The sequence below is a fragment of the Oenanthe melanoleuca genome, chromosome 3 (assembly GCF_029582105.1).
Source record: "Oenanthe melanoleuca isolate GR-GAL-2019-014 chromosome 3, OMel1.0, whole genome shotgun sequence".
Taxonomy (NCBI): Eukaryota; Metazoa; Chordata; class Aves; order Passeriformes; family Muscicapidae; genus Oenanthe; species Oenanthe melanoleuca.
In genome coordinates this window covers 51,498,683-51,525,520 of record NC_079336.1, presented here as the reverse complement: position 1 = coordinate 51,525,520, position 26,838 = coordinate 51,498,683, and the positions used below count along the sequence as shown (strand labels likewise).

Here is a 26,838-nt window from a genome sequence, read left to right as displayed (position 1 = left end):
TTCTGGTGCTGTGGCTTTGCACTGACCTTAGCCATAGCTGCAGGTGTGGGATTAGAGGAAGCTTTAACTTGATAATTCTTCTGAAATAGTAAAATAAAGCAGAAAAATGAAGAACTGAAATATGAAAGCATGAAAGCATGAAAGCAAGAGGTACGGACTGAAAAACAGCCAGAAGCTGAAATACTGAAGGAGAGAGAAGGATGGAAAAAAACTCAAAACAACAAAAATGTTCTCTGAGTTCAGGCACAAAGAGAAATTAAAATACCATTTAGTCTTGTTAGGACTCCAGGAAAAGACTACACTGAAACAAAGCACAGGCTGAAAACAAGGCTATCCTTTTATTTACAAATTGCCCTCCTTAAAAATAGTAATTTTAATTTTATTTTTTAAATGCAAAATTCAAATGAATATTAAATGCATGGCCAGTAATTTTCTAGGAAATGTAACACCATATAGCTGTGATTCATCAGTGAAAATTCACCAACTCCATTTGCTCATAATGTGATGTCAAGCAGCAGTCTTCTTTACTATATATTTCACAAATGTCTTTATAGCTTTTGCAAACTATCCTTCTACAATAAGACTGCTCACATGATCCAATAATTTTTCATAAGGTAAAAAAGTGCATGACAGATTTATGACCTTCAAAAGCATCTGGATAATGCAAAGAGAAAGTTTTGCATTGACAGAATACTTAAAGTATCATTTAATAAAAGAAATCCATTTAATTAAAGAAAATCCATTCCCCATCACATACACTCTCCAAAAAGGTAACAAACAGAATCTTCTTTAAAAAATAAAAATGTCCCTTTTTGTCTTACTCTTGGAAAATTGGAAGTAATCTAAAAATTAATTGAAATTATTCTTTAAAAAAAAAAAACAACAAAATCTGAGATACTATCCTTATTTTTCCTTCTTTACATTCTTAGTTACATATTCCTAAAAACATCTTGTAACACCAAAAAAAAAAAAAATCTAGAGTTATAAAACCCAAAATCTAAAACCAGGTTAAAATAAATTGCTGCATTTTTCTTTCTGTGGCATGAGATGCAAGTGGTTTCTGCACAGATCTAGAAATCTTTTCCCTCTTTTGGCAATTGAAAATAATTTCTTGTGCACAGATACACATGACATTGCTCAAAAAAAGGCTCCAAAGTCACTAATTTTAAGAGCTGAGACATGAAATATCAATAGCAGGATTCAGAAACGAACTAAACTATTACACATTGAGATCTTAAGAAAAGAAATTGTGTAATATTCAACAGCCGGGAAAGTTCTTGACCATCACAGTGATGCAAGTTAAACACAACTCCTTCTGGAGCAGAAGTAAAAGGGCACAGAGAATGGGAACAAATCTGAGGGAGAAGAGCAATTAGATGTGAAGACGTTGACAAAAGCAAGAAAATTCATGAGTGGAGCAAAGTAGCTACCACAAAGGGGTCTAATTGGTATTAGAAATTTAAAATTTTATCTGCTTCACCCGTGCTTGGAATTCTGTGTTCCTACACATACAAAAATGTACGTATTTTATTTGGTCTTATAAAAAATAAATTCCAAATTTATATAATGGAAAATCTTCAAAGAGACAGATAATTTAAATGGGATTGTTGTCTTTGGAAGATCATGTCAAAACATTCATAGCATGAAAATAAGAAAATAATAGTTGTTTTTAGTGTGGCAGCATCTATGCCAGGTACCACATCATCATTATGCCAGAGACAAATACATACATTAAATTAAATAATGAAGAGAAAATGGAACAGAGAAACTGCAAAAAATCAATAAAAATGACACTGCTTGGTAGAAACTGGCAGAAATAAAATGTTGAGCAAGGCTGAAAGTAAACAGAAGAAGAAACAAAAATGGCAACTGGGGAAAAAAAAGACATTTTCAACTTCTCTTTCCATAGTTTCTTAACTACTGTCTGTCTGTCTGGAAATCTTTCTATGCCCACTAGCATGCATAGAAACTTTAAATTTGTAGCTACATATATGTGCTTTCTCTTGTATGACCTTAGGTATGTATCAAATTTTAGGGACTGTTTATGATTGAAGAGAAGGTTTAGCACTGAAGGACATAATGTTGGACAGACAATTTCAGCAACACCAAGACAGGAATTCCACCCAAGCCCTTCAGCTTCTACAACAAAAGTAGACACTGAAATATCTGCAGTCAGGGATTTTCCAATTACTCTCTTGGACATCATGCTTAAATCTGCACTGAGAGAATAAATGAACAAGTGAAAAAAAGTGTGAAACACAGCAATACTGCATCTAGTATTTTTCTTAAAATAATTGAACAGACAGACAATGATCAGGCTTTAAAATTATTTCGCAGCCGAGGTAAAAAATACTTTTCTCCAGTTATTTTTCCATATGTACCATTTTGGGAGTGATAGGAATATCCATTAATTCCTTCAGGCCTTCTTTCTACATTAGCTCATCCAGCCCCAGCAACAACCAACCACACTTGGCATGAGACTAGACTCTAAACCCTAAATATCACATATAAGCATGAAAATTTTTAAAGAAAAAGAGAGTTGACAAGCAAATGCCTAGAGTGCCTGTGTAAATGGCATACTGTTTGTAGTTTTGTGAAGCACAGCATCTTGGTGTTTGAAACTATTTCCTTAAAGGCAAAGCTTTTGAAGAATATTTTTTGGCTTCTATTTACCCCAAGCAATGCCCATGTGATGTAGTTAATCATACTCATACTTGTATGAACACATTCTGTGTGAACTAATGAATTTGTTAGGGAAAGGGGTATTTTTCTGAGCACATGCCTACATTATTATCTGTTATAGGACCAAAATAAAGTGACACAGAAGAGCACAATTCTCAACAACTCCAAGGCAAATGGCAAAGCTCTGGGAAAATATAAGAAGAAACTCAATCCCACTGACTCAAATAAATCGATCCATCTGTGCTGCACACAGGTCAGATAACTGCCATTTTCCTTCTAATTGTTCTCATCCATTTGTATTATCAATTGGCTAAAGAGCACAAATATTGTTCCCACTTCCTTTTAATCAAGCAAAATGTCTTCTCATAAGTTGGAAATCATCACAGGAGTGTAAAATTTCAGATTTTAAATATTATCAGATATAATGAACCATCACCTGGAAATAAAGATATCTAGCCAAGCCATGGCAAATTTCTAACAAGAATGGACAGTTCTCTTACTATTCTCTACCAGCACAGGTCTACTGTCTGCTTCCAGCTATCACAGTGTTAGCAACATTGAACTAGACTGCATCATGATACTCACCTCACAGGAGGTACCACCATAGCCTGGAGGACACTCACACAACTCCACTGCAGATGCTACCCTTCTCCCCCTTGAAGTGTGGTCAGCAGCTTCCATAATAACATTTCTTAGTCTGGATGTAACAGAAATTAAACAGGCAAAACAGCAAATCAGATGGATATGTGCAGCTGAACACAACAAACACTCATAGTGACATGCAGTGGCTTGTTTTCCTGATTAAAAATAAGGAGGTTTTCATATTCATCTATTTCTTCCTAAACTATATGTCTGTAGGCTTGTTACTTTTTTTTGTTCATCATGTGAGGGTGACTATGGTCAGATACCCACCGATAAAAATAGATTTAAAAAGTCTTACAGCACTGAAGCAGGAGATAGAAGGCTATTCCTGGCCTGCAAGCCACATGTGCCAGCTTGCATTGCAGCTGCATATAGAGCAAATCTGACACTAAGCAAGGCCTTAAAAATTTATGAACCACTATCCCAGCTTTCTAAAATATTATATTACTAAGTTTTGGATATAGGGATATATATTTGGATATATATTTTTACTCTGGAAATATAACCTCTGGAAAAGAAGTCAGCCCTGTGCAGAAGCACTGAGGATCTAAGTACTATGTATATGAAAGAAAAATGTATGTACATGAAAAAAAATGGAAATCTTCTGCCATATACCCTGGTCTCTCCAGTGCCAGAGAAAAAAACATTAAACAGTTGTTGTTTAGCTGAACAGTGACCATGATTTTTATTTCAAATGCATGGAAGTAAGATGAGAGAAAGATGTAATTTACCTCAAGTGTATCTTTCTATGGAGAGAAACTGGGATTTGGGAGTTTAATTCTTATGAGAATTCGAAGGAACATTAATATATTACAGAGGATAAATTACTTCTATTTTCACTCAGTAATCTTAACAGAATGTTTGATAACTAGAGCTACTTGAAGAGCTTGTTTTGAAGTTGTCTTCACCAGAAAATATCTTTTATTTGCGATATACATCTTATTAAAAAAGGTTTTTTTGTCTTTATAATAGGGCATTTATCTTTTGGTCCTGAAAATTATTTGGATGACCTTGGACAAGAAAACATCCAAGAAAAATATTTTGTTGTTACTTCAGCGGTTGGAGGAAAGCTTAAGACAGAATATTTTCCCACTCGATTTTATGACTACTCCAAACAAGTTAAATATGAAAGGTAACGGGGAAGAAAAGGGAACATTTCTGAAATTAAGACAGAAGTTTCAGAAAAATAGAAATTTTACCACCACTAGGAATATGACTGGACTTTGGAGGGATTACCATTGTGCATAACACAGTTAGAAACTTCCATCTGATTATGTGATACTAGAAACTCTGTAATAGGTTCTTGATACTGTTTAAAGAGAAGGATGCTTATTCCTATCCAGATCTTCAGTAAAATCTCGCTCATTTTTCAGTATATCCCCTTCACTCCATTGCTGTACAATTATTTTGCAATCTTGCAATTTGAATTTTCTTTACAATAAGATAACCAATCTCTAGGATATTAGAGATAGTGATTGCTTTACCAGTAAAAAAAAAAAATCTAAAATTTTAAGGAAAAAAGTCAGTAAATGAAGAAACAATTGTATAATAAAAGGTCAAATTTTATTTCTCCTTTGAGCTACAGCTGGTTCCCTCTAAGCATTGATCTTGGAACAAAGAGCAGCACTAACATACAGAAACAATCCGCCCAGTATTATCCCACATTTGTATTCACTGAATTGCTCCAATTTTCATTACATTCTGCTATTTGCTAAATGGGATTTTAATGTGTTTAACAGTTTTTAGCATTAACAGTTACTCAGTGAAGAAAGCTGCAGTGATTTTCTTTTCTCCCATTTTGATGTTGCAATTTTGATTCCTCAACGCCATTCTGCATTCATTAAAATACATAATGCTGGCAGTAATGGGGCACTGGATCCTGGAGATGCATGAACAATTTGAGATTAGACATCAAGACCAAATATTTAAGCTGACTGTTACTGTCAGCAGGCAACTGTTGACTTCTAAAAACAAACAAGATTAAAAGGGAAGGGGACGTTTCAGGCAGTATCAGCATAGTTTACTGTCTGCTGTGCCAGGCGTCTGAATCACACTGGCTACATAAGGCACATGAAGTAGTGACCCAATCATTGCTCATTTGTCTCAGAGCCAATTCTGCATATGGAAAAAAACCCTTGGCCTCTTCTTCCCTCTTTCTCCTTGTGTCTAGCACTGACTCCTCTCTATGTGGTTGCAAGCAATCTATTCACTTTTAGCACTCCAATTTCCAGTGCCTCTCTGCATGTTTGCAGCACTTATCATCAGTGACCAGCCTCAATATTGAAACTGAATAAACAGTGATACTAAACTTTCTTTGAAACACAAGCTAACAGTATTAGCTCAAATAAAACAGTAAGAGAGAGTTATCTTTTCTTGGCCTGCTGCTTCTTCCACAGATGGACTTAACTGAAACCATCCAGAAACTCTCTCAAGTTAGAGAAGGATTAGGTTTTCAACACAGAAGCTGGGTTCACTTTCAGATTGATTGATGCATTTCTGTATTCTCAGTTTTTATCCTACTTGATCATCTAATTGCCCACTCAGATAAGAAAGATTCCTAATTATGCCACAGAGCAATAACAACACTGCAAACTTAAAATTACCTAAAAAAATGTACACAAAACTGCTTGAGTCAAACCCAGCATTACTCCATTAATATGGTTTAGTGGATACCTGAAAGCATAACAGTAACTAATGTTTCTAGTAGGTTAAGCTGAACAAGGGTAAAAGTAGAATATTTAAATTAAAGCTCTTGCCAACTGGAGACAGCTTCATTGAATTTTAAAGTCTCTCTCTTACATGACTGCAAGAAAGTTACTTTATGCCTCCATTCTGGTCCCTTTTTAAGCACAGATTATAATAGCACCCTTGGAAGCCTTACACATGTAGTGACATTATCCATTTTGAAAACTTTCAGTACTTAAATGAACAAGTTGCTTAATGCAGCAATCTCTAATTAGTGTGTTACATAATTCTGCTGGTGCTTTGAGGCAGAAATTGTCATTCATAACGGATCTAATAACCCTGCAATATTTCTGTCTCTCTGCCAGACCCTCTTAACCCTCTCAGAGGAATAACCATCTGTCCACTGCATACACCTGTCTAAAGACAATAAAAACCTTTCAGTTCATATCTACTTATCTATTAAGGCTTAGCTCTACACCATTTCTTTTCAAAAATGTCTTCCTTTGGAGACCATCAACTCCTCTGGAGTTCTCAATCAGCCCTAGATATCACAAAGAACATCTTCTTCATAGGGTCTACATTTTTCCTGAAGAACTAAATGGGCAGAATATGGAGAAAAGGGCTATTTTGCATGATCTTAAGGTTTGAGCACAGCTTTGCACCTAGTATGTTTTAGCAGGAGTGAAAGTCAAAGAGAATATAAAACAGTCATGAGGCACATCCTGAAAATTAGCAATATCCCTACACAGGAGATCATAAGCTGGGCTGGATGGCAGTAGATGCTGTTGCTGCTACAACAGGTGCCTGGGAACATGAACTGTTCTGAGGAGACTTCACTCAGTAAATCCCACTTTAACAGGTGAAGCTATCATTGCTACATTTAAATCAAAGATGAAAAACTTAATTTGTTTAATTGTGATTGAAATTTCACATCCTCTCTTCTGTCATGCTAAACCACAATGAGCACTCTGAGAGCACTCAATAAAATTGTTTACTTTATTACACAGTAATACACAGCAACCACTGCATTCTTCTCTGGTAAGAGACATCAGAGGGACAGCTAGAAATGTACCAGCAATATAAGACCATTTCTAACAAAATAGGTACTCTTCAAAATCACTTCAGTTCCTTCCCCTAGCTCCTTTTTAACTCGCTGTCTTTAAGGGACCAATGTTCACAGGTGTAATGTCACTACACCTAGAAGCTGATGGCTACCAACATGCAAAGCTTAAATTATATGTGCATTGCAGAGCTCTTCTCAAAGTGTGTTTTAAAATAATGCTTTCAGAAAATTATCTGTAACACAGCACTAAACTGTTCCCAAAGGCTGAATATGAACAAGACAGTGAAACAGTGAGGCACCACACATGACCAAATGGCTAAAGCAATAATCTGGGATGCAGGCAGTGATGTATAGTCTTCTAAATCTACCAGACAGCTCTGCCATATCTTACTTACCAGTCACATTCTATAGGTTGTGCCAGTGCTATGTGTGTGTGCTTACCTGAGCTCTGCTCTGCTGCCCAGAGGGCATCTCATCCATCCCACCCTTGCTGTTCCACAGCATAGGCAGGATGGAGCCATTACACATCCAGCACTGCACTTTCTTCACAACTGCCCAGCCAAAATGCTTTTTGTAGGAGAGCCCCTCTTCTCCTACTAGTACAAATGTCAGCACTCAAATACATGTGAACCTCTGATAACTGAAGTTTGTTTCCTATACTTAGTAACACCTTCGTTTCAGGCAAGTCAATTATACATATCTCCTTTAAAAGTTTGCATTTTCCATACTACTCAGTAAGACTTCTAGCCCAAAGAAACCCAGCCCTGCATATCTGCTTTAAAAAAATCATGAACACCCCTACTGTTCACCCCAAAATTGCTCCTGCACTCCTATAGTTTGGAAAATTTTGAATAATGGTTTGGCGAGAAGAGAGCAGAGGATCATCACTCACTGAGCTCCCACTAGTCTCAGCTGTAAGCTGTGAATTAGCAGCTTCTCATGATTTGCTCCTAGTGCATAAGAGGGGAGCTATGGCCTGGTATTTTGGCTCTCCTCAAAAACCAGAGTGGGAAGCTGAGAGACCATGAAATGCTTTCAAACTGGATGCAAAGAGATGCAAAAGAATTTTGGTTGATGACTGAATGAGCAAATTAGGAAGCAGTTTGGCCCAAACTCAAGCTAGTTATAATTCACAAACTTACTTACAGAGATGTAATACATACTAATTAACCACAGGAAAAGACAGAGACCGAAGAGATATGAATTCTTTTGCAGGGAAAAAATTTACACTGCTAAAGCTCCAATCAGAAAACTGTATGCTGTTGACACAACCTGCCTTTCAATTCAGGATATATTTTAATTACCTAAGTATTCAAATTATGGTTAGATTGCTTAAGAAATTTCACAGAAGCAAAAACTGTGTCTGTGCTCTCAGCAAATAATCACTAGATGTGCTATCAGATCCCTCCATTCCAAACTGGTTTATGCCACTGAATCAACTGATGTGTAGATTAGAGAGCATTTCAGGTTTCATGCTTTGTGAGTAAAAAGCTACAATGCAATCAATTTCATTACACATTTTAAAAATATTACTTATGCCACTTAACTATTAATGTTAATCACAGTATCAGGAGAGAAGTTTTCTTCTAGCACATCTGGAGTATTTGTTCATACATTTAGGAAAATTTAAAATGCAAGATGAGCTTTACAGTTTCAAACATACTGCAACAACTGAAATAGAACAACTGTATCATCTCATATGTCTTTAATTTTATCAGAGGACTCAGAAGAATTCACATCAAATCAGTGAATTTGAGCAGTCCACGCAGCATCCTGACATAAATCAAGAGAAAGGCTTTGGGATTAGCCAGTTCTATGTGTGGTCCTGATTAAAAACATAGAAAATTCCCCTTGAGGCACTTTTCCAGCTTGGAGACTCAGGATATTATTCTCTGGTTCACTGTTAATGTGGCCCTGTATGGTCATTAAATGGGAAAAACAATATATAAGCAATATATCATTTCCTACTTCAACATGTTATTACTGCTCTCCATGATTTACCATATACATGGGAATTACTGTGTTCACAAAATAAACATATTTATAAAACTGTCATTCATTCCTTAATAGTCCATGCAATTTCAATTCTTAAAAAGGCTGCTTCTTTCTGCTGCTTCTTGCCTTCCTCCCTCTGTCTACCCAAAATGAAAAACATACTAACAAAAGTTTGAAAGTGTAAATGAATGCTATGGATTTCACGAGAATAAATTAAAGTGTTTTAAATTACATCAGCCTTGTTCTCTGAAGAGAGATAACAACTCTTCTGAGAAGCTGCCTGTAGCAAAGGGACCCGTTCCTCACATTCACCTGTAGATGGCATTCATCCCATTGCTGTATGTGGCTCTTATGAGGATCCTCTTCACATTTGCAAGGACAGTCATGAACTCCCTCCTGCTGACGGGAACATCGGTGCCATGCACTGAGAAAGACTCTGGTTTCAGCACAATTTCTTCAGTGTGTTCTTCAGAAGGCTGCAGGTGAATTATCCCTTTTGGAGTGCTGATTTTCAAGTCACCTCCCTAGAGAGAGCATGAAAGAGAGAGATTTAAACATGAAAAAGTAATGGAAAAAAAGCCCATTGGGATACATGATTTATTGAATAATATATTTTACAAGAATAACAAATATCAGGAATAAGACTCACTTTTCATAAATCTTAAATGGGCCTGCCTGATAGAACTGAAAAGCAGTGGAAAAGAAAGTTTGGGTTATTCAGATAAAACCTAGTGTCATGGTATATGGCTCTACATTGGTAAAAGTAAATTCATATAATGCTGAGGTGCAAAAGAACAGATCTACTGAAAAAATGTCAAAGTGTAACCTCAAATGACCAACTATTCTATTTCTTCATTGATGAACAGGAATCTTTATAGTTTTCTAAGCTACTGCAATAATACCAGAGACTACTTGAAATATTGAAGTTTTCTGAAGTGTATCCATTTTCTCACACTAGAAATCAGCTGAAAGTATGTGCACCTTTCTGTTTTGTGTCCTTAACCATCAGAATTCACACCGAGCATCTAAAAAACCAGGACATTTTCTCTTTCTCTCTTTGTCTCTTTCTTTCTTTTTCTTTATTTTCTTTATTTCTTTCTTTGGCTGAAAATACCTCTATGATGACATCAGATTGAATCATCAATTTAGCTGTTTCTTCCTCTTCTTCTTCTGTGACATGATAGGAGACTGTATATTTCAGATGTCCTCCAGCAGCTGCTACCTGGGGAAAAAAAAGACAGAAAGAAGATCTAATTAAATAAAAGAAAATGGGCCTTAACCATTTTGGGGGCAATTTTCTTGAGGAGTAGATTTCTAGTGTTGCAAAACCACATGCAGATCCCTGAGGGTTACAGCTGTTGAAGGCTGTGAATTCCTTAAAACCACAGACTAACAGAGAAATCAGAAACAGATAAGAAATCTGTGCAAATTTCCACCAGACACTTGCACTAGACTTTCAGTGTATTTGTTCAGTTATATGGTCCTCACTTATGCTGGTCTCTTTATCAGCAACTTTAGCAACCTACAGAAAATTCAATAACTTCAGTTTCATTGATGGATCAAACTACCAAAATAGAAAAAAAGGGCTGTGATGTTTTTCTTAGCATGAACTGTAACCTAAAATAAAGTAAGAATTTTCCCTGATGGAATCAAGTAAATTTACTTTAAAACAATGTTTCAGCCCTTTAGCTCAGTTTGACCTAGCCTACAATGTGAGAAGTCAATGACCAGGTTCTTGTGTCACAGCAATATATTTTTTCCATGCTCTTTTAGCCCCCAGAACCATGGCATTGACACAAGTTATTCCATTAAAAATGGAATGTAGTATGATGCAAATCAAAAGCTGCAGACTTGAATGACAGAGTTCAGCACAGAAATAGTGCTTTCTGTTAATTGACTGGAAGCAGCATAAGTAAATCAAATCCTGCAAGAGCTACATTTGGAGTTTTAAATGTGTCTGCTTCATACTTCATTGCAATGTGAGCCTCCTCTCCAAGAACATTAAAATCACAGGGATTCTTCTGTCCTTCCAATGCCTACTGCTGAGCACAGAGTAAATCTGTGCCTTTTACAAAGAGAATAATCTGGTTATTCTCAAAGACATATTTGTTTAGCATGTATGCTTTTGCATACAGTAACAGAAAGCAGCAAAAATCAACATCTTCATTATTTTATGATTAATCTAATTCAAGGGGTGAAAAATCATTCCAGCATTTAAGGCCTAGAAATCAACTGATTTTGAATTAGTAATAAAGATATAAAACCCCCACATCTGAGGCTGTACAACTAACTGTTAGGTTAAAGCCAGAAAATTCCCTCCAATTCATAAAATGGTTCTTGAACCACAGAATAGTAGGATCACATATTGAGTAGAATATCTCAAGCTGGAAGGCACTCATACTAACTTGGTCACTCTCCTCTTGACACACTTTAATAGTCTGATGTCCTTGAGGTGCCCAAAAGTGCACACACTGCTGGAGGTGAGGCTGCCCCAGCTCAGAGCAGAGCAGGACAATCCCCTCCCTTGCCCAACTGTGATGCTGTTCCTGATGCACCCCAGGGCAGGGTTGGCTCTCCTGGCTCCAGGGCACTGCTGGCTCATTGCCATGGACCCAAACCCCCTGACCTCTTTCCACAGCGCTGCTCTCCACCCTCCTACCCCACAATTTGTGTGTACAAGTAATTCTGTCCCCCATCCCAGGGACATAAACCAGCCTTTGCTTTTGTTAGATTTTGCTGGTGATGGCCCAGTTCTCTATCCTGTCCAGGTCTCCCTGTAAGGCCTCTCCACCCTTGATGGAGTCTGCAGCTCCTCCCGTTCAGTCACTGGCAAACAGTGGCATCACACGTTCATCTACATGATGTGCAAACCTGCTGGGACCAATGTAAAAGCCTTGACCACAACACCTTGAAAAGACTTTTTTTTTTTCCTTGGATATAGCAGTTACAGCATTTTTATTTTGCCTGTGGTCAAGTCTAAGCATTGGTTTGTAACTGCAAGAGGAACACAGAAAGTCTAGATATCTGAAATGCTGCAAGAAGTACCCAGAATTACTTCCAGCTGTAGGCAAACATTTCAGAAGAGTAACTTTTGCAGAATTTTGTAATTTCTATTTCAAGTTCAGACTAAGAACAAAGATTCAAGGAAGTGAAAATAATGGGAAAACAAAGATTAGGCAGTTTCAGGCAGCCCATAAAAATTATGTACCAAGATAGGTTTTACTTTCTACCAGCTGCATAACCTTTACCTTAGTATATAAAAATCTAACACAGAAACTGCTAGGTCACAAAGCAGGGAAAAAAAAAAAAAGGAAAATAAAAAGAAAAAAACCCTAAAGGAAAGACAGCTAGAGTGGATTAGGGACTCCTAATATATAACAAACAGGAAACACAAGAGGAAGGGGTGGGCTGCCTAGTCCAAAAAAAGAGAAAAGTCACAGGAAATAGGAAAATATTATGCCAAAATGTAGAAAAATCTGGAAAAATGCAGTGGCCATTTTTATTTACCTGTGGCAGTTGGAGGGAAGGCAGGAAGAAGATTCAGCCTGACTATACAGAGAGCTGATTGTAAGGATGGTCAAAACAGTATCAAATTACTTGAGAATGCTGTTGAAGCAGGTTCATTAATTAGCAGCAGTTCAACATGTCAGAGATACTCTGGATATGATGCCCAAGAGATGGAATACAACCAAGTCTCTTGAGGTCTCTGCTGGCCACAGCAGTCTGAGTTTCACTGCTGTAACTGGCAAGACATGCGTATCATGAACACTCTGAAGACAAGGTCCCCAATAGGAAGTTATTGTAGAGAATACCTCACAGTTCAGGATATGTACTTACCTTGTGTGCTCTATAATACCAATACAGATTAAAAAAATCCTCAGGCTTACACAAACCAAAAAGCACTACTTCCTTTTGTCATTGTTTGCAATGGGAATTTCCTTCCTCTGCATATTTAAAGTACAAGTTCATTCACGGGCAAAGGAATTCAGAGGTCAATCCATGAGCTGCATGTCATCTTGGGCAAAAAGTACTTTTCACTGCATTTTAAATATAACTGCAGTAGAAAAATTGGGCACTCATGAGATCTCTCTACTTTTATGTTTTTCTCTGTATCACCCCAAGATTTAGAGTTCTGCTTCAAAGACTGTCATCTGAGACCATCAACACCAAAGAGAACAGGGCATAAAAGTTTGCCTTGTTGGGGACAAAGGCATGTATTGTTGAGACAAGAATAGCTGTCTCAAAATGTCAAGGAAGTTCCACAGAATTCCTGTTGTCTCTCCCACCTGTTTTTAGATTAATGCATCAAATATTTCTTCCCAGCTTTGCAGACAGAATCTACCTGTTCAAGAAAAGTCGCAGAACTCCCCAAGAAATGACAAGCATAGGAGAGAGAAATTACAGCTATTTTAGCTCTAATCCAAGAAGTTTCTGGCAGATAAGTTTTTGGGGCTTTTTGCAATTGTTGACAGTTAGCTGTACCCTACTATTACGTTATATGCTCTTAAGGATAAAACCAGAGAGCAGACAAGACTTTTTTACCACACCGTAACAGAGAGTCAACCAAAACTGAAGTAGAAAAATGGTTCCTTTCCTGTGAACAAATGCCTATGCTCAATGGCAAAAGAGCTGGGGGGTAGGAGGAAGCACCCAGTATTACCCTTTGTAAAGCATGTGTTGATGTTATATTCTTGTCCCACTAAAATTACTTCAAAGCCAAGATAAGTGATAGTAAACAACAATTACTTACAGCACTGAAAACAAACAACATTTCCACAAATATGAGCAAGGCTAGAGTTGAGGAAAGCTTGCATCTCTTTATATGGAAATCAAGCTTTACAAGTCTTTCTCTTCCTGCACTTGGTGAATGTGCTGCCAATGCTTTCCCAAGGCAAGCTGTCAGGATCTCTCCTGCTAATGTCCTTGGAGAATATCTCCTTCTTATTCAGATTTATATTCCATCTTGTTCTTGAGTCACTGCATGAAAATTCACACTTTGCCTCTTCAATGCCTCTTGTAACTCTGCCTGTAAAGGTTTAGGACTTAGCCCACTGCACTGGGGGCTGTCTCATTCTTCTGAACATCTGCCAAATGTAACTTCAGAAGATTATGAGCTATCTCCATTAAACAGGGTGCTGATTACAATCCCTTATCTCATTAAGCAGTAAAATGCTCTTCTGTCAGTTAAGAAGAGACTCAGTTTGTGATTAAAGCACCTAAAAATGAACTGGGGCATCTGATAGGGCATTACATGGTTACATGCAGGCAATTGAAAGAAGTCCTCCATAGAGCCAAAGGAAAGTGGCTGGTCAGCAAGCCCACCAAGGGACGACCTTCAAATCATTCCACATTGTATTTATATTTAAAAAGCAACTTGGAAGACATAAAACTTTGCAAATGAATACATAATTATGCACTAAGTATATTATCGAAATGTAACAAATACACTTTGCTCAGATGTTTAGTAGTAAAATCTAAACAACAATGGATTTAACTAATAAGGGCTTGGATGTCAGGCCTAATCCAAGAGAACACAACACCTTCAAAATAAAAATTATATTACTGCAATAAACTAGATTTAGACCAATACTCATAAAACATCAGACTTTCAAAAACAGTGAAATAAAAGGCATCATAGAATCATAAGACTCATTTATGTTGGAAAAGAACTTTAAGATACTCAAGTCTAAGTATTAATCCAGTGCTGCCAAGTCCATCAGTAAACCCCATCCTTAAGAATCAACAAATAACAACAAGTTGAACTCTTTTCCCTTTTCACTGTTAGTGGTTGTGGCAGAAATACAGTCACTGGTATATTGTATTAGAGACACAAGCATTACAGAATGTTGAGAGTGTTAATATTTTTATTAGACCAATATAGCTACGATAAATTTATAGAAAGGTAAAATGATTTGGAAAAACATGAATTCTGCTCGCTATTTTATAATTATATACATGGTCATACAATTAGAACTATAACAAATGAACAAATGCTACCAGAAAAATTTTAAAATGGGGGGTAAAAAGGGAAAAGGCTACAAACATGAATGGGCAGAACATTTCCATGGAGAATGTTAACACACAGCTGAATAAAAACCTAAGGAGTCTCACAGCAAGCTGCTAATAGTAACTTAAGGTTCTAAGAGATAATAATGTTTCTTATTCTGGAATATATCCACAAAACAAATGTCCCACTTGTTTCCTGATACACCTGTGAATGTTATTTGCTTGCTGCCATGATTATGAGAAATTACACAGATATTCACCCAGCTTCCAGTGGCTCTGTCATATTCCTACCGCACTATTTACCACTAGATACTATGTTTGAAGGTAATGGAATCATAACATACATAGTTTAACACTCCCTGCTAGCCTTTTTGAATGTCCATGAAATAGAACTGTAATAAAAGGTTGAAGTAGGTTTGGACTCTTTCACCTTCACAAACTCTCTAGGTACACATTTATTTTATGACACGGATTTCAGCAAATGTAGGTATCTGCCACCAGAATATCAGCACTACCCATATGAAGGAAATCCTTTAAATAAAATAAGATTTTTCCCAGTTTATTTGTGGTGACAAAGTTAGTTCATAATTCATTGGCACCTTAGCAGTTGTGATATGGTTTGACACAAACTATGTACCACCTTAACTGATGGCTAAGTGCACATATGTTCTTCTAGCAACCTACTCAGTGTAGAAGGGAGTGGACCAAGGGCTGCTTTTTCTCACTTAATTTACTTGTATTGAAGGAAATATTTCACTAGTAATTCAGCTCTCATCTGGATTATTATCTTCTTTATGAAAAAGTACCAGCTGTAAGTTTATGATATTTAATTGGATTTTGCTGATCCAGCCTTCAAGCTAGTTGTAGTGTGAGGGAAGGCAGGGAAAAAAGAATTCAGATAGAACCATCACCGAGAAGACGTCAAACCTTTCTTCATTTAGTAATAGCTCTCAGTAAAGATTGCATGTGTTAGTTCTACTCCAGATCCAATTAGAGATTAAATAGACTCTCCTCTCTTAGACAGATTGAATTTAGATAGGATATAAAAGCTCTTCTGAGGCATTAGAGCAATATTTCAGATAAAGCAGGCAGCAGAATAATCATGTTTTATTTGAATGAAAGTATAGTTCTGGCTAGCTTTAAAAAAAAGTCAGAGTTTTCTTTATAGGGAAGTTAAACTTTTCCCCCAAAAGAATGGACTCTTTCCCCAAGCTCTCTGCCATCTAGAGTTCCCCCAACTCTATGCCAGTTTCAATCCTAGTTTCCCTGCTTAAGTACACTGAAAATCATTCTGTATAATTCGATGCCACATTCTACTTATTTTCATTTTTTCAGAATACTGCTTCTGAAGACGTAGAGCAAGTGAGGGAGTAAGTTTAAATAAAGTAGCCTGACTATTTATCAGTCATTGGTCCAATTGCTTTCCATGAGAATTTGTCTACAATATTGAACATTCAAAGTGAAAACTGAGAATTTCAAACTATTCACTGTCATCTTCAGTTTCTTCAAGCAGACCATTCCAACTGCCAAGATTTCCAAGTCATTATTTCCTGGAATCTTATCCAAAATATTATGATCCAGGCTCTTTAATTTTTAGTATTTCTCCTGCTGATCATATATTTAGACAGAGTTGAGTAAAAGAAAAAGTAGTTTTATTCAAATTCCTATTCAAAGGAGTTTTCTTCACAAATATTGTATTTTGTTTCATTGAACAATGGAACAACATATTTACAATACATCTTAATATTTAAATTTTTCCTAGCAACAGAAAGAAACATCAAATCTGTGGGTTTACTTTTTTCCCCCAAGTGAATGTTTTTAGGAGACAAAACCTGTCCAAAGAGTAAGCACAACTCATATGGAGCAATGAAAATTCTGCTAAATTGTATTTCTTATGTACCTTGACTATGTCTCTTCGCTATTTTATGCTCACTATCTGAGCAACTGAGACTGCTCCAGAACACTCAGTAGTCTTAACTAAGCAAAGTCTTTCATATCATCTGATCACTTGGCTCTAGAAAGAATACCCTGCACCTATCAGAGATGTACCATGTATTCAGATTCAAACACAATGGAAACATGAAGGAAGAAAGAACAGGGGAAGATATTAAAATCTACTGAGAATCTTCATTAATCAGCCCCTGCAAGTATCCCTTGCTTTTGCTAGAACATCACTAGATCAAATGTAACCAGACATCTTAAACCTTTTTGATTTTTGGTCCTGGTGCCTTTTCCTTCTTGCTCCAGAAGTTCAAGTCATAGTTTTGGTATAGTGGTGATAATGTCTGCCATCCTAAACATGACAATCTGATGCCTATTTCCAGGCCCTTCATATTTGAAACAGTTTGTCACAAACAATTTAGTCACCAACTAAATTATTGCACAATTCCTTTAATTCAATACATCTGCTAAGCAGCTTTTAAGTGGAAAGTATTTTTTAAAAAATCAATAAGAGGCTTCTTATATTTTTCAAAATTATATCCATAAACTCAGCCCAGTCTCACTGTTACTGAGATACTAAATTAAAGTTATCATTTCATAACCCTGGTTCTCTTCCTCCTTGGATGAACTAGACTGTATTATTTGGATGTCTAAATAAAATACAACTACTCATTGTGTTTAATATATAATGTTGAAACATCCAATTATAACATGGAACTCTAAAATGAAAAATGTAATAAATCTCAGTTTCTAAGGAAGATGGGAACTGAATAACATCAGCTCTCCTGTGAGCACTCTGCTGCCACTCCTACTTATGTTGAGCAGTTGCTCCTTCTGAACTTAGCACTGAAAAAATTAATGCAATCAGTGACTGATTGAAAAATTTGCACAGCAAGATTATATGCTGTCTCCTAAAATGTATTTATGAATGTTGACATTTACTCCACAAATTCTCAAATCTCTACCATAATTCCCAGCTGTCACTTCCTCTCACTCAAGAAGAGAAACAGAGCTCTCTAGTCAACCACTCCTGAAGTCTGAAATATTTTCTAATGATTAACTGCTACAAAATTAAAAATAAGTGATTGCTTTATTAGAGTTACTTAACCATAGGAATCAAAGCACATAACTTTAATATGGTTACCCACTTTCTTTTTCTTTGCTTTCCATACGATCTCGACTGTGCCTTCCCAACCACTGCTCCCCAAGCTGCTGTAACTAGACCAAGGATTCAAAAGCAGAAAACAGGCATATTCTTCCAGTAGTGATGTGATAACCTGATTCATGTACAATTATTGTCCATGTCTATTTCTGCAGTGGCAGGTAAATCTCAATATTTGGGAATCTACCAATCCAGCAAAAATATACCAGAAGCTGTGATCCTGTAGCATAGTACGTCAAGCATGCATAGAAGGATATTTAAAGAAATTAACCTTCTATGTCATCACAGCTGCAGACATTTTTCCCTGACTGAATACAGTTAAACTGAAGGAAAAGAAAAAAACAAAACCAAACAAACCAATTAATACAAACTCAACAGCTGCTGCAACTGCTGCTCTGATCACTATAAGCACCAATTTAGCAGGCCAGAGTGGCTAAATGTGTGAGTCTGGGTAAAAATACCATTTTTTGTTCAACTGTGAAGATGTTTCAGGCTGCTAGTGATATTGTAATCAAATTCACTATTTGAGCATCAACTCTGAGACATCTTTCTAAGTAACATAGCCTCATAAAAAGTTTTTAAATAAAAACTGTTTACTTCTGGTCTTGTAGCTGTCAACAATCTCATAATTGAAAGTAATTCTTAATTTCACTGATTAAATGTTAGTCTCCCAGTTCCATGGTCTGTAGTTCCAAAGGGGAAAACTATAATTACAGTAGTCATATCAATAAGTGCCTTCCTGTAATATTAGAATGAATGACTAATTAAAACATTTATGTCAAAGTCCAGTTCCATTAAAACACAAGATCTGACCCTTCCCCTCCCTTCTCTGACTGTACTCCTTCATGAATATTTTAACAAGAAAAAAAAATTGCATAATTTTGCAAACCTAAAAGCTCATATTTCTATGGCAACAAAATCCTAGCATGCAAGGATTATTAAACACAAAAATGCAGGACTATAAAACAAGAGCAACTGTTCAGGTCCAAATTAAAAGCTGTTCTTCTTAAAAATATTTTCCTCAGCTTTGCAATGGCATTTAGGGCCATTCAATATTTGCACGTGATATTTCTTAAGACCTCACACTGTGTGATGATCGTTAAATCAAAACCCATGGATGCCTCCTAAAGCTTTTACTTTCTACTGAAAAAGCTTAAACAGTGCATGCAGCAGAAGAAATAGTTAAATTCTGTGTCTTTGTTAGAATCACAGAATCACTAAGGTTGAAAAAGAACTTGAAGATAATCAAGGCAAACCATTAACTCAGCCCACCTTGTTCACCACTAAAATATATCTCAAGTGCCATCAGGTGGTACAACCAATTGCTGTTAGTACAGTTCACCAAGTTAGACTGTAAGTATTCCTGATTTCAGACTTACTTTTGTTTCCATGTTTGTAAAGCACCAAGCAAAACAACCCAGGAATGTTATTTCTAAAGTTTGTCACAAAAGAAAATGGAAAAAACCCCTTTCAATTCTACCCAGCCAAAGGTTATTTTCCTATCTCCCTCTACTTAACTGGTCTGCAACATTACTATTGACAATACTGTACCACAGTGACAGCTGCACTAGTAATTCAAAGCATAGTATGACATAAGAAGCACTTTGGGATCCTTTAGGAAACTGAAATATATCATAATGCTTCAAGCATGAAGGAGTTTTGTAACTAGAATATCTGTTGGGCAAAATTATTCTGACAGGAAGAATATACTGCTTTTAATAACAGCCAGTGTTTCTAAGTGGGAGATTTTGAATGTAATAAAATGTAAAGAAGTCAGTATTTTGGAAAAAAAAATCTTTCTTTTCTAAGAAAAATGCAAGGTTTTGCAAAGCCAAATATCTGTTCTTCAGAGGTGGCTTGTCATTTGATATAATAAATGCAACAATAATATATTCTTATTTAGTATTTTGCTGCATATCATGGAGACCTCCAAGGATCACATATCAAAACAAAAGCAGTAGGAATAAATATTTGAGTATTAAATAAGGATATAGATGTGTACAAACGTGTCTCTGTACTAAATTCACCAACTGTAATCATAGAAAAAAAACCCCAACAGCTCCTTGCATTTTGCTTTCATTTTTCAGGTAAAGAGGAAAACAAAACAGTGAATCAGAACCCTGTGATTTTTGTCTATTTTCAGACAGTGAAAACCATATTTTGAATTACTTTGCCTCTGGAGCCAATGCTTTCTCATGATTAAATTCATGGCCACTTTCCTGGCTCGCTAGTTTTGCAGCCTTTCTTCTGCTAGCCCTACTTATGACAAAATAACATAGTTTTGAAAAACACCTATGTTTTCTTTCAGAGAAAGAAATTTGTGTTTGATGTTAATTGAAATGAACGCTAGTTAGCAGTAACTAAATGTATGTATGTATAACACAAACCCTGAATTTTAATACTGTTTTACTCAAGGAACAAACATATTTCAGAACAGTACAGACAGCACTTAATTAACAAATATGCTTTCAGACAGATTTTTTTTAAAAAACCAGTGTAGATAAAAATCTATCATGCCATTCTTTATTGTACCCATGAAAGTAATTCTGCACTTGTTATCACCATCATGGTAATCCACTGATGATTATTACTTGAGGCAATATGCTCATACATAGGGACATTACTCATGCTCAGGCACACGCACACATAATGTATCATATGCATGCTGTGAAAATAAAACTTGATATGAACTCATCTCTGAAAACTACAAAACTGTGCTGCTGTATTAAAGGGGAAGATTAAACCAAGCTCGTTTCAAATATTCTTTAAAAAAAGGTGCTTTCTGAAAATCTTTTCAGGTAATTTTTTTTTCTTCAAGTTCAAAGTCTTTATCTTTTTTTAGGTATGATTTTCTATGAAAAAAACCCCATACATTTCTTCTTAGAAGGCTGAAGGAAGGATGAGCAGTCAAGCTAATGAGATTGGAGAGCAAAGGAAAGACAGAAGATGTGAACTGAAGCCCAAGACTGAGAAAGCAGAAATGGCATAGTTTTTTAAGTCCTCCATAAGAGAATTAATTCTTCCAACTTCAATTTGCCTCAATGGGAGGTGACAAAAAATCCTTTAGTCATTGTGAGGATAATGCAGGTAGTATGAACTTTGTGGTTGCTGCAATTGTGTGTGCCATTTTTAACATGACTTAATAGTTTTTTGCCCTTAACTGAAAAAAAATTAAATATGTATTCTCCATATATTATCCTGATTAGAAAAAATGCATGATTGTACAGCAGACTATATAGGTTTCCACTTCTTATTTGTTTCTACAAGTGCCTTCTGTTTACAGACTTGAAGCAATATATTTTCGACCAATTATTAATTTATATACTGTATCTTTCATAGGAAGTAAAAAAATAAGGACCTTTATATTCATGAGTTGCCTCTGCTTTAAAGGCAGAATGACGGAGAAAATTTGCTTTGGATGAATTAATAACTGCCAAAAAAAGAGGGCAAATCTACTGCCCAAGGGTTACATGTGCTGAAAGAATCAACATCAATCTTACACTGACATAAGCTCTATGACTGTCATATAGAGTCCCATTTGAAGGATTCATCATCAAAAAACATTACAGTTCCATGAGGTATGTTAACATAGAGAGAGTGATTAATATAACATGAATTTGAATTCACACGGGTAGGGAAACTTCCACTGAGATTAAATGTTCTCAGGCCTGTCGACTTCAGACACTTAATCATGTAGATATTTTGCAATTTTTTTTTTTTTTTACAGAAAGTCCTATGTGGGTATAGGTAAAAGTCACATATTTCAAATAAAGCCTCCTATTCCCTTCACAAACTCACTTTTCGAAATATCAGAAATTCCTTTTTCTTTGGTTATAAAATATAGTGCACAACAAATTGAGCATGTAAACCATGTGATAGTATTGTCCTACACACACTTCATTTTAATGTTCTGAAAAATAAAAGGCACCTGAAAAGTAATACAACATTCTCAAGCTTGGGGAAATAAATACATTAAGTCAAGCCATAAAATTATATCCAATGTGATCATAATGAATCCATATTTTGAACACAGAATAAGTATCCACACATAGCAATAAAGAATAATAAAATAATGTAAAAAACCCCCATATTTCTACTGAAAATTTATCTTCTTCATGCCCATGTTAGTCATCTAACCCATCTAACTGTATATTTTTGTACCTTTCCAGAAGATATACTTGACCTCATTAGCTAAAAGTGATCTCCTCTTCTTTTTTGCTTTCCCTACAAATATTGACACTTTTCAATTCAATGGAGACCTTTTAAAAATAAATTCCTTACCTTACAGTGAATGGGCACTGTGTGTGTTTTTTCTAGTTGCTATTACAGGAGTGGATACTACTCACCTCTAACGATTGGCAGTGCCCTTTCTTAAAAACATTTATTTCACCCTTCACTCTTTCTGAGTATGAAAGAAGGAAGGATAGATCTATCATCTTTCAAACAATTCGCTGAATCAAATCCAGCTCTTATTTTCAGGACTGAAAAATCATTAGGATGCAGAAAAGGCCACTGGCATAGTTACAAGGAAAAAGAAAACCTACACAGGGATCATCAAAGAGCAACCAAGTTAAAGGAAGGGGACTGATATTTCAACAGATCACTAATTGAAAACCAAAAGTTTAGTGATAGACTGCAGTCTTTTTCTTGACTCAACCTAAAAGATCAAGTCTATATCAAGCACTATACCTTCCCTTCACAGAACTGCTGCCTCTTAGATACCTTCAAACATCTGCCTCAGTCCTTGTAATTTCATTTATATCCATTTTTTATGAAATAAACTCAGTTCTCCATGCTTTTATTTTTACTCTCAAAAGAGAGTAAGTCTTACTCTCTTTTGGGCTACCTCCAGTTGAAATAGAGCCTGGGACACATCAACACCCTTTTACGAGGGCTGAAGAGCCTTTACAAAAAGTTGGAATTGCAACAGTGTCTTTTGTAGAGAGAAAAGTTTAGATGTAGAACACTGAACAAGATTTGACAGACCAACAGTTTCACTTTGAAAGAACAAGGAGTCTACGTTTATGTGTGTGTAGGCAAATATATGTGTTTTTATGCATATAGCAGCACACTGAATTTGAGATAGCCTAAATGGAGCAGACACACAAACCCTCATTCCAGGTGCTTCAGAATCTCTCAGGAAATAGCCCACTTGATTGCAGTAAAAATTCTCATATGTCAATTTTCTAAATAAGGAAGCACTCCCTACTCTATGTCTCTATATACTCTTTATATACTCTATATAAAGTGAAACAGCTATAATACTCAAATAATGAAATTATTTTTGAAATCTTATTTACAAAAACCAATAAAAACCAGTTTAAGCTGGTTAGCTATTTCTCTCAACAGAAGTTTAGTTTCTAGCAACTGATTTATTAATGTTTCCTTATTTTTATCCTTGGAGAATAGAGAATTACATTATTTATGTGCATCAAAGCCCAGAAGAAGAACGAGAAGATCATGCTAAGTTTTGGTAATGCATGTAATTGTTTGAAAAATAGTTGTAATTTTACAACATTAAAGAGTAGAATCTCAGAACTTCATCACGTGCTCTAGGATCTTTAAATATTATTCATAGCAACATATGAACCTTGACTCTAATAGAATCTAGGAATTTTTTTTATTATTCTTTATTACTCACTGGATTTCAATGGCTTTTCAAAAGTTATTTTGAATTTCTACAAAGAGGTTGAAAAACCTCCGCTTAATTTTATATTTTATCCAAGATACCAACTTTTAACTTCCCTTGAATGTCTCTTGAATTCTTGGTGTAAGAAAAAGTTACAAAACTCAGAAAGAATCAACCCCTGCAAGTAGTTCATATATAATAGATAAATGCAAGGTCTTCTGAGTGTGATTAATATGATCTATAGACCTACATAAATTTCCTTTAATTGAATGTGTTCCTTCCTTCCCTATTTCTGTTGGTAATGTATATTTTCTCTCCATTTCTAATGTAAGCCAGGCAGCTAGGTCCTAATAAACCAAGTTTTGACTAACTGTAAATTTTCTGCTTTCATCTCAAACTCTTTAATATTTAGCAGGGTTTCATCCTGCCTTAGATTTAATGCAAATGGTGTAGTACGAAGCAACGATTAACTTTATAGCTCTGAGATAAAATATGAATAAAAAAGCTACCACTTCACAATAGCATAAGGAGAAAAAAAAATATTAAAAATGCTGACCTTAACTCAGTGCTGTTTAGAATGTGTCTTAAATGAAGACTTTGACCTACACGAAATTATACAAGCTTCTGTACACAACAAGAACACATCATAAACTCCTTTAAAAATGCTAATCTGTATTTAAATAATGCTCATGTATCAAGTTAATTACACACAATCAGAGAGTGGGGTTTTTTGTCATAACATCTCTCTACAGGTTGCAAGTCACTGTTTTGACACAGCAGTGTGTTTAATAACCTATTGCACTTGGTCATATGAAAAATTAGCCCCTCCACTGCAGCAAAATTTCTTAGATCTACAGTTGTTTGAAATTCTGAATGGACAGAGATTAGATCCAACACTATTTTTCAGTTCTCCATTACCATCATTTACTTCATTAACATATGAATTTTATTTCTTCATCTGTATCTTCCCACCCTCACCTTAGCTGTATAGGCCCATTTGTTATTGTTTCATAATCTCTTGCATTAACTACAAATTACAGTTTAATTAAGTATAATTAAATCACCTTTAATTTAAAACTGTCTATTTTCTAATCCATTCAATGTTTCATTCTCTTGCCTCGACTGTAACAGAGACATTCTCTAGCTCAGGAAAGGAGTGCAAATTGCAGTATAGTGGGCTGGTGGGCAGGACAGCATTGATGTGTGCTTGCATTCTCACACTAATCCATGTGCATGTGGTATTTGCCACAGCTGGAGATGCAAAGACCTCTTCTTAGACTAACTGCAGCTGCTCTTGCTTTCTCATAGCTGTTTCAGAACTGATCTCCTGCTGATAGGAGCTGCTGTAGCTCCAAGAACTTAATTGATTTCTGAAAATTTCTGCTAACAAGGAAGCTGTCTTTTCCTGCTGCACCAAGTGCCAACTAAGGCACTCACTTCTGAAGAGCTAAAGATAGACCTAACAGTCTCTGGGGAGTGAATGAATGTCCAAGGTCATTGAGCAAGAATTAACATTACATAACACTTGAAACAAGTCTTTTTTCACTACTTTTCACAACAAATTCACTGTTACATCCACTTAAGTCAACGAAGAATTTCATGGTCAATATCTTTTAATAATCAATTTCAGAATGTCAAGCAGAAAGCAGGTAGCTAAGGTCCACACCAAAACATTTAAACTTATATTAGGTAAGAGAAAGAATGGAGTGTGAAACAGCAGGGAACAAATTGCTCCATATTAAGCCTGCCCAAATCCATACAGGCCATCAGGTTTTACGTTTAAAATATAAGTGTGCTGTGCTTGGGAAGGAAACTTAAAAAAAGCATGCAGCCGTATGTGGCTCATGTAACGCACAACCTGCGTACTCACACAGTACTCATTCAAACATCAGCCTGTCTCATGTCTGTGCCACCTTCCTGACCTGGCAATAAACTTTGTGCATAAAACTGTGCAACTTCTTGTACACCATTAGAGAAGTCATTAACATGAAAAAATGAATTATGCATATTTAAGAAGATTGTAGAATTTCACAGTTCTGTGCAATGTGCATGGAATTCCAGTGCATTCTCAGCATGGTTCTAAAATATTTCACCTAAGGTTAGGAATTGAGTTTTTTTCAAATGCTTTTTCATAGTGAAGTGTAACTTCAGGTGCACAAGATTTTTGTATAAATAATAGTGCTCAGAAAGAGGCAACAGGGCCTGTCATTTACAGTATGTAGAAGTTGTATTTTGGAATATTCAGATGTGAGCAGTGTTGGTCTTAGTACATCTTCCAAGAACTACTGAAATCATAAACGGTAAAAGGTTTTTGTAAATCTTGCAGTTAGTTTGCAACAAAAATTTAAGATCCACAGATTCTTTTAGCGTTTGAGACACCAGTAAGTGATCCTCATAAAATTTTAGTTTATATGGACTGCAGCCTGAATGAGCCTCAGCTAGTCACACTTTTCAGACCCTTCTGCAGAGAATCTGAAATCTCAAATTATTTCCTGTTTATAGTTTCCTTTAAATATTCTTCAGGATAAATGGCACCAAATGTAATATCAGTTACTTTAGTATTATTGTGCCAAAAAACCACCAAAATACTTATTCTTAAGCAGATGACAGTGACATCCCCTAGCACCTTTCACAACCAAATAATTAATGCCAGGTATTTACAAGGAAGACAGAGAATCACAAGCAATGTACAAAACCATTAACACTCTAGATGCAAAATCTGTTACATATTTTTAACTAAGAATTTAAAAAAATATGGCCACAAGAAATCATATCACTGCAATGCATAGTGGGCATAATACACCAGCTGCATCTTTTGAGAAGGTCTTGTTCTGAAGGTCTAATTCAAGTCTTATGCGCAAGAAAAATTATCCCAGTGATTTTCCACCTAACTATTGACTTTATGTTTTATTCTTCAAAGTGTTTTGTAATACAGTGCATTTTAAGTTAATGGGTATAAGTGGTGAGATTTTGGTAGTAGGTGAATTGCAGGAATGATCCTTCTGGAAAGTCAGGGGCTCCCATGAGCAAGGC

The 26,838-nt window shown here is 35.9% G+C and overlaps 1 protein-coding gene across 1 annotated transcript in view; it reads right to left on the bottom strand.

The window, feature by feature from the left end:
• Positions 1-26,838, bottom strand: part of LAMA2 (laminin subunit alpha 2) — a 330,175-nt gene that overhangs the window by 142,155 nt on the left and 161,182 nt on the right. The window contains exons 13-15 of the mRNA XM_056488060.1: positions 10,182-10,289; positions 9,380-9,591; positions 3,268-3,379 (exon numbers count right to left, since the gene is read on the bottom strand). Coding sequence (XP_056344035.1) covers positions 3,268-3,379; positions 9,380-9,591; positions 10,182-10,289 — 432 coding nt within the window. The remainder of the gene's footprint in view (positions 1-3,267; positions 3,380-9,379; positions 9,592-10,181; positions 10,290-26,838) is intronic.